The sequence below is a fragment of the Sinocyclocheilus rhinocerous genome, unplaced genomic scaffold (assembly GCF_001515625.1).
Source record: "Sinocyclocheilus rhinocerous isolate Xijiao unplaced genomic scaffold, SAMN03320098_v1.1 scaffold1800, whole genome shotgun sequence".
Classification (NCBI taxonomy): Eukaryota; Metazoa; Chordata; class Actinopteri; order Cypriniformes; family Cyprinidae; genus Sinocyclocheilus; species Sinocyclocheilus rhinocerous.
In genome coordinates this window covers 116450-126004 of record NW_015651550.1, presented here as the reverse complement: position 1 = coordinate 126004, position 9555 = coordinate 116450, and the positions used below count along the sequence as shown (strand labels likewise).

At 39.0% G+C, this 9555-nt stretch overlaps 1 protein-coding gene across 1 annotated transcript in view; it reads left to right on the top strand.

Annotated features, from left to right (window-relative positions):
• The window catches only part of LOC107713058 (TOX high mobility group box family member 3-like), a 56057-nt gene that overhangs the window by 20225 nt on the left and 26277 nt on the right, over positions 1 to 9555 (top strand). Inside the window, exon 2 of the mRNA XM_016518477.1 lies at positions 7068 to 7127. Within this exon, the coding sequence (XP_016373963.1) occupies positions 7068 to 7127 (60 nt within the window). The remainder of the gene's footprint in view (positions 1 to 7067; positions 7128 to 9555) is intronic.

The following is a 9555-nucleotide window of genomic DNA, read 5'->3' as shown; positions in this document are numbered from 1 at the left end:
TATGTATTTGAACGTTTTAGTGCAGTTAGCCACTCATTTTGGTATTTGTGGCTCACAAGCTGTTTGAGACTGAGCGCGGATTGTGCGATCCACTAATATAGATCAGTGGTGGTGCGCGTGTTTGGTATAAGCGTGAAACCTGCGGGAATGATTAAATAATGCGCAATACAAGCACTATTTAACCGGAGCGAATGAGACGTGTGTGAGAGAGAAGGGGTCGTTGGAGAGAAGAGAGCGAGAATGCGCGGCTGACGTTATTGCCTGTGCTGCCGGTAACAAAACGGATCGGCTCGAAATCGGAAAGAAGTGAGACTGACCGGCCGGTCACCGATCCGGGCCGATCATGAGGAAAATCGGCCGATTCCGATCCCTGGCCGATCGATCGGTGCATCTCTACACACAATAGGTGTAAACGGTCTGTGTCGCACAAAACCTAAAACCTAAACCGTTTTCATTATTCAGGATAATTTATATCAACCACGCTGTTAATCTTCCACAACCTGTTGATTGCTTTGTTTCTCGACACATTTCTGGAGAGCGGCCATAGCTGTGTTTTCAGAAGGACTCCTGTCAGTGGCGCCAGGCTACACAGCCACAAATTGGAATGTGGCACTGGCCCGGGAATACAGCCAAGATTAAAATTAGACAATAACCTCTGGCCCCTCATGCAGGCTTCTCTCTGCAGCTGTAGGCTGATCCATTTGTTTAATATGGTGGAGTATTCGCTAGAATAATAAGCTGATGTATGAGCCGGCTCTTAACAGTTTGTGTTTCACAGACTTACAAAGACTGAACAACTGGCAGGCAGAGCGCCCACTGAAGATGTATCCAAACTGCAATAAAGGAAATGTACAGTATGTAGCAGCTAAATATACACATTTGAAGAAATTAGTCATGGAAATGATGAATACAATAGAAAATGCTGTTTTGGAAGTTTCACAGAGAGTTTCTTGGTAATATGAAAATGCATTTAACATTTTTATAGGGTACACTTTTTATTGCATTATTTTTTTATTATACAGGGCTTGTTGGTACATTCCAAAACCCTAAATGAAATTAGGTGCAAGTCAGCATGCACATAAACTGTGTTCACTTTCATATGTGGGGGCGTTGTGTGTGTGAGTGTGTAACTGGATGTTCTGTTCTATTGTGGGAATTTCTGAAGCTATATCCAGGGTGTAAGCTGTACTGTGGCACAGAGCCAGTGCTGTACCAATTGAGATCAAAGATGAAGCTTCAGCTAGTCAGGGCTTTCTTTAAAGGTTTTCTGTAAGGACTGAAATAGAATAACTGACCTATAACTCCAGCACAGAAAGTTACAGAGGTTGTCATTAATCGGAGGTATTTAGACAAGACAAAACAGGGCCGTTTTGTCTTGTCTAAATACCTCAGATTAATGACAACCCCCATGGTAGGTCCGGCTCTATTACACAGCAGAAACAGATGCTGGGGTGGTGGGAGGTGACAATCCCTAGTGTGCTCTTGTGTGACATCTCATGTTGTACAGCATGTTTTTGTGTGTCCAAATAGGACATGTTGCATTATCATTGATTTTATTCTAATAATAATAATTACTACTACTACTACTACTTTGAGTGTTTTGTAACGCATGCTAAGGTTATTATAGTCAACCCATATTTTTCAATGTCAAATTTACTCCTTTTAATTTGCATTTAACCATCCCTCTTTATGTATTACAGTGGTATAATGCCGGTCATACTGAAAGCTCAGTGGATAGAAACTCAAGGACTTATATATGGATCCATTTCATATCTCTCATCTAGTGGGAAAAATCTCAAGTAGCTCTCAGATTTCATTGTTGCCACTTGTAGCTCTTTTGGCAACGGTACACTAGTCCAGATCTTCTCTCTATCTCTCTTGCTGATATGTTTGTAAAAGGCCAGCTTCTACAGCAATAAATATCAAGTAATGCAGTTTTCATTTATAAATGGCCCTTTATGCACCCAGATGTGCTTGTTTTTAAAGAAACAGGGCACATAGCAGAATGCAATGACAGAACAAAAAAGCACAGAAGAGAGAAGGAAAGTGAGGGAGAGAGAGCGAGAGCATGAAAAAGAGATGAGAGGAAGAGGTGACTGTCTAAAGAGAGTCTCTGTCAGTGTGATTGTATTCTCTCTGTGTGCAGTGCTTTCATGTAATGATTTTAGCTTTAAACTGACTTTTAGTGATCGATTTCTCCTGCGGATCAGAACAGCCCTGCTTTAGGCTCTTTGTGTGGGCCTGCTGAACAAAGATGTCAGTTTACACATTTACCTCCCTGAACTGTGTGTACATTTGTCGTTTATGTCTGTGTGTGCCGCTTATATTGTGTGTTATTCACGCCATCTTAGAGGCTGAGATTTACTGTCTCCCTTAAAATACCAAGGATAATTCCTTTCTCAAAGTGTTATATTTTTATTAAATATGCGTCACACTCCAGTATTTTTGTTCAGCTCTCCCATTCGTAGATAATGACCATGTGACCTCAGTAATTCTTCAAACAGGCTGTTGGGCATGGTCACATTCTTCTCAAGTGGATTGTGTTTGGGTTGTGTCGGGTCTTAGTTCTGTAATATTGTTTTTTCCCCCGGGGTGATTGAATTCACTCTGTTGTAATAATATCTTATTTCCCTCTAGAAACACGTGCATAAGAATATACAAACACTCAGGTTATGAAACCCGGCTCAGTATGGATGCTGGTGTCCAAAATCAGTCAGGAGCTTCATAAAAGTGAAGCCTCACATTTTTGTGCATGGCAAGATTCATAAAAGATTGTCTGCTAGAACCATTTTTGTCAGTTTAGTTTTTTTAAATGTAAAACTACTTATTTTCCAAAATAAATGAATAAAATGTAATGCTAAAAAATAAAAAATAAAAATAAATGAGAAAAAGTCTAAAACTTTACATCACTTATCAGCTCGTTGGTTGCGAGTGAAGTGTTTTTGTGCATATAATTTGGGCATATAAGAACAATAACTTCTATAGACGATTGATGGATTAAACCTTTTTAGTCAGTATAGAGGTTAGAAATGTTTAAAACCTATATATACTGTATATTTTTTATTACATATAATGTAAAGAATGCTATGTTTAATGCTAAAAAAGAAAAAAAACTCAAACTTGATGTCATTAATCAACTAGTTGGTTGTTGACTAGTCATCTATTGTAATTTATCCCTAACAGGGGCGTGTCTTGAGCTCGTTACTGTTCACTAAAGAGGCAGAGGTAGCGTTTGCATTACTCCTCTCATCTTGTTAATTACAGAGGCTCCATTGTCTGATCTGACCCATTTACAGCATTCTCTCTTTCAGTTTGTCTCATCCTCCCATCACGGCTAATCTCATTTGGCATCTGGCTCAATCCCACCCTGCCATGAACATGAGAGGGTCTGCTCTCTCACTGAAGAGAGCCAAGAGCGACAACAACACCCCCTGTGTCCATTTCCATTCACGCTAACTTCTGTTTCCTAAAAGCTCTGGTTCGTTGTATTTCTGTTTATCGGCATCAGTTGTTAAATGTACAGCTGACAAGTGAGAGGTGATTTAAAGCAGTCCTTCTGTGATATCCGTTTGAGAGTAATGTTTGTTCAATTAATAGTCATGAGTTGTGGATCTACATGTGTCAGTGATGCGAGGCAGAGAGGCAGGTAATGGGATTTAAAACAGGGTGAATGCTGATGGTGTGAATGAATAACTTAAAGCCTGGAGCAGTGCTAGTGTACACACACACACACATGTACACACACACACACACACACACACACACACACACACACACACTTCTTTCTTTCCTCTTGCTGTTTGTATCATGTAGGCCCACATTAGTGATGAAATGAGGCATGATCTTTTTTCCATCTTCTCAGAATCCACCTTGTTCTCTCTGTCTCTGATTTGATAGAATTCTCTCTCTCACACACACACTATTCATTTCTCTGTCTTTGTGCTTTTTTAACTTTCTTAAAGAACTGATCTTCTTCAAATTTCATTGGTAAAGTCAATATGAATGCCGTTCACAACCCATTTTCTGTAATGTAACTTATTTCAGAGTGAAACTGGATATTTAATAATGAAAAAGTGTGTGGTGGAATAAATTGGATTATAAAAATATGTGCATTAAACCGAATGTGAGTTAAAACAATGCATGCATTGATATTTGACCATTTACTCTTAAAAATAAAGGTTCTGTATTGGTATCTATGGTTCCACAAAGAACCTTTAACATCCATGGAACCTTTCCATTGCACAAAAAGTTCTTTATTTTGGAAAACGATCTTTAGATTAATAAAATGTTCTTCACACTAAGAACAAAATGGTTCTTTTAAGAACTGGAAGGTTCTTTGTGGAACCCCAAATGATTCTTCCATGGCATCGCTGTGAAATCCCCCTTTTTAATAGTGATAATTAACATTACCAGTAGCCTGAGCAGCCTCAGTGATGACAGCAGAAAGGGAAACTTGTTTGAAAGGTTGAGCAAATTATTTTTTGATTTAAAGATTATGGCGAAACATTTGTTTTTTCGGAATGACTTGCATTGATGAATCTTTCAGAATAATAGCAGGCAAGTCCATTTTGACTCTAAAACGTGCTGCAGTTATATTGATTTGTTGTATTCGTTGTACATTTTCGTGTTGTATTACTATTCTTTATTATTGGAGTGTGGGGTGAAGGGTAGGCTTATTCTTTTCTTTTAATGAGATGTTTAGTCAAAGACTTCTCTGTCTTTCTCTCTCCCCATTGGTTGCTCCAAAAACTCATTTTCCTCTACAGAGACACATGCTAAAAAAGCAGAAAGCATTTGCTTTTCTCAAACTACTCAAGCGACACCAATTCACCATCCTGTATTTAAATGGCTAGGACTGGTGTGACCTAAGGACCACTGACAGCAGACTCTCACTGATATGATCAGAAGACCGTTTAATAACAACAGGACAAACACCGTATGGAAACCGTATCATTTTTCAGGGTTTACATTTTCAGAGAGACATTTTGCGGCTGACATGATGGTGCTGTATTGTGCGAGGCAGCGTGGTGTTCCTCTTTAGATGCGCCAGGTGAGAGCTCCAAAAGGTCTCCTCAGCCCAAAACACCTGCTCTTCAAGTCTTGCAGCTGCTGCGGGGCCCGCGTGTGTTTGCGTTGTGCACGGGTACACGTGTATATTTGCTGGTTAGACTTTTAACATATCAGCTCATTCTTTTTCTGTCCCCCCGCTCTTTCTCTCGCTCACTCTCTCTCCAGGGCATAGACTAATTAATGGATACCATTCGCAGTTGATTAGCTACAGTTCCTTCGGTAATTACATTCGCATACTAACCACTCAGACAAAAAGATGAGGGGGAGAGAGAGAACAAAGCAATGGAAAAATAAATTAATGCTCTTCTCATTTTGCTCTGATCTTAATTTGTTCCTGCAATTGTTTGCCCTCCACAATAAGATAAGAAAGCCCTTTTTCCCTCTTATTCCAACTCTTCTGGTTGTGTAACATCTGAAATAATCACTTTGTTTTAAACAGACAAAAGCTTGCTGTTGGATGCACCGTTGAATCAGGGCCTTGAGGCTGTTGTGGTTGTTGTTTGTGTGTGTGCGCATGGTCCTCACATGTGTGTGTCTGTGTGTGTATACATGATTTGTCTGGTTATAGAGGGCCCTCTGTGCTGGTCCTCCAGCTGCTAACCCATAATTCCTCATTTTGCTTTTCCATTGTTCCTACCTGTCAGTGTGTTTGTGTCTCAGAAGAAAAGATAGGATGCCTGCCATTTGAACAATTTGCCATCACGTTTGATTTAGAAATACAGATTGAATAAAGGATCAGAATAAAGAAGAGAGCTCAATTTAGAAAGAAATCTGTAGTAAATTACGTGGATACTGTACAACAAACACCACCACCATCCAATCATATTTTCACTTGTTAAAAAATGACCTGAATATACTGTATGTACCCTCAGTTTTAATGATATTTTTTTCACATTATCAGACCTTTTCTGTTGTCTTTGTTTGTGGGTGTTGTTTTGAAAGCTGCTCTGTGTTCAGCTACTGTAATAAACCATGATCTTGCATCAGCCTGTGTGGGCATTTCAGTTTAATAAGATGACTGTGTGACTCTCCCCCACTCTTGTAATGCAAAGTTAGTCTCTGCATGACAGACAGCAAGCCACACCTAGGTTTCCCACTGATGCATTACAGTTCAAGATGATGTGAGGTGAATTAGCAGCTGGGATACTTCCTGTGTCATTATTACCCATTTACATGAGGGGTGAACTAATCAATGAACCGTTTGGCTACCGCTTTCCAAATTTATGTGCTGGTACATTAGTAATTTCTGTGACTGTTTGATTCCAGAATTTTTGGAATCAATTCTGAAATTCTAAGTTTGGTAATTCTTATCATACTTTTAAATCTGTATTTTAAAGTAACTGTGTTCGCTGTTCTCATTGTGACTTTTTTTTATTATTTCGACCAAACATCCAATTAGATTTAAAATATCTCATGCAAGAAGTAAAATAAAGTCAACACCTGTAGTTAAAATAAACCAGGCACTTTTAATCATGGGCGGCGTTATGCAAATTTTTCCACATAGTGATGTAGATATGTGGGGGCGTGTTAGAATGAGCCATTTCCATCAACCATAGGTAGGCATGGTTGACTCTTAACTTTTATAAAGAATATCTCTTTGGATTTCAGACTTTAGTCTTTGCAACTTTACAGATCTTCTTTATGCACCAAGAGCTTGTAACATTCCAAAGAGAAAGGAAAACTTGAAATCGCATCATATGACCCCTTTAAAATGATTGAATCTGAGTTTTTGAATGATTCTGTTGAATGAATGACTCGCAGGACTCACAAAAGTCCCCCGAATGAATCTCACACAAACTTTGAAATTGAATCTCCAATCCAGACTCCTCAGAATCAAAGAATCGATTCTTTTAGAATTCAGCTCCCTGCCCTACTATTTTGTGCATAGCGAAAATTTAATTCTTATGTGGTGACTGCACAATGAGACTACAGTAAATTATAAACACAGAGGAGGTGGCAACTGAAATAACTAATGTGTTCTTTTTTTTCTTTTGCAGTTTGGGAATAACAACTACATGAACATGGCTGATGCCAATGGAGCTCTATTAGCAGGAGATGTGAGTATACGCTTGAGGATAACCTTTACATTTCCATGGATTGTTAGCTCATGCCATGAGCCATATTATTCTGGAATCACTAAACAGTAATTTCCACGTCTAACCATTTATTTTTTTAAAACAAAGTCAATTAATTTAGCATGCATGCCTCTGTATGTTCAAATAAAATGATTAATTTCAGCGGCAGGTGTGCAGCTGCTGCATTTACATAAAACATGATTAGCTCCCTACAGGCCTTCTTGAACTGCTTTGGGATTTTCCACAACCCAAACCCTTAAAGCTTAGAGCTTGTTACACCAGCGGCTACGTGTTCATACACATAAACTTGCGATGTTATAATCTGACTGAATGATTCCTCCAGCGGATCCGGTATGTTTATGTATCAATGCTTGGTGTTAACAGAGCGAACGGCTCAGTGCTGACCGGAGGTTGAGGAGCACAGATGGGATTAGGGTTGCATGTGCAGGGTGATATACCACAGGTGCTCACATCCTGCTGATATGCTCCAGGTGAAAGCTGCCGTCAGGCTCTGGTGACGGCTGAAGGAGTGTGTATGTAAACACCTGTCCCCATGATCATTTATAGATACCTTCAAGCTAGAAAAGGAAAGAAAAGTGGCACCTCTCACAAAAGTCACTCTTTCTCTCCATCATTTTTTTATCCCCTGTCAGTGACAATATATACTGCAAATCACAGGTTGTGTATCTCAGACTAGCCTCACTATCTGTGTGTGATTGTATACGGGCGCTTTACAGTACGTGTTGTCACTCACTGTTACACTCACTGTTGCCACTGCCTGATTTCCATCACATTTCCAATGCAAATCTCCTTCTCGCAATCTCAACGGCATCGATAGACTCATACTGGCTAAGCAAAGATAATGTCTGTGCATGTGAAGTGCGTTTGTTGCACATTTGTTGGTAACAATGTGTTAGTGTGGGCATCTGGCTTAATTTTCATTTTAAGTTTCGGCGGTGAAGCCACAGGTTTGTCACAGGCAGTTGTACCCACATTTGATCGAGTCGGTTGCAATCTCCATAAATTCTTCCGATAAAAGTGTTCCTTTGCCGAGGCCAAGCTCCATGTTGGCACCTGCAGTGGAAGCAAAGCTGTCGAGTATTGACGGAAAATTTCCCCCTGTCAAATATTTTCCTAAGAAATAACGTTTCCTCCTTCGCACTGCAGCTGGTATTATGACACATGACACAATGAAATTAAAAGCATTAACATTTAAATTCCTCTTTTTCACATACCTGAAATAAGTGTAGGGCGGTGGGAGGGGGATATTGTTTCTTGTAACTCAAGCTGAAGAGAAATTAAAGGGACTTTACCCTAGTGAGTGCTGTAATTTCACAGTGTGATGGGTTTTCCATGAGCTTTAGCTCTTTCATTAATCTGCTTAATGTGTCATCTTTAGGCGAGAGAGAGAGGGAGACCGGGAGAGAGAGGCTAAGTATCTCAGAGTCTGACACTCTGCACTTTGTATATGGACCTGAATATACTGTATATGACATTAGATTTAATGTAAACCAGGTTTTTATATACACATTATTCCTTTATTTTTTGAAAAAGAACTGTCATGAAAGAATGTGCATGGTAAAAAAAAATACCCTGTTTAATTTAGGGTTAAAAAAAACAGCAGCTGTGGTTGCCAGACATTCACTGTAAAAATGAAAATTATTTCAGGTTCTGCAGAATGGCATATTTTTGCCTGTATATTGCAGTCAAACCAAAAATGATTCAGACACCAGATATAATTTTTGATATTTTTTACTAGTGGGTGCAGCACACCAGTGGTGTAATGTAACAAAGTAATAATACTTTGTTACAGTACTTAAGTATTTTTTGGGAGTATCTGTACTTTACTTTTATCTCAGCTTTTACTTTTACTCCACTACATTTCCTAATTAAAATGTATACTTTTACTTCGACACATTTCCCCGAAGCATATTCTTTACTTACTACAAAATAGTCAGAAGAACACGGACTGCAGGAAAGCAGGTTTGACGAATCAGTGGTCTGGCGTTTGCAAGTCCTAAAAACACCTTTGCTCATGTGCAAACAAGTGCGCGCACAACCGCGGATGATTCATTTTCCACTCAAGTCGAGTCTGGGATGTGCGATATACAGTATATCGTCTGCGATAATATGGTAAGTGTTGTTGTAATGATGTGCGATCTGACATTATCAAGTAGGCTATACCACCAAATCACACACAGAGTCCACACACGTTGATTTATTAGTCTATTAAAACTCAATTCCAGGCATTCTAAATTGTAGACGGCAAAAATGCTTCTGTATGCTTTTTATATTTATAGAATTTAATATAGTTAACTTAATCTATATCACACAAAGAGTAGCGTTTTTCTGCAGATATCAGCATGAACACATTTATCATTTTATACAAGTTCAGTAAAGCAATAAGTGA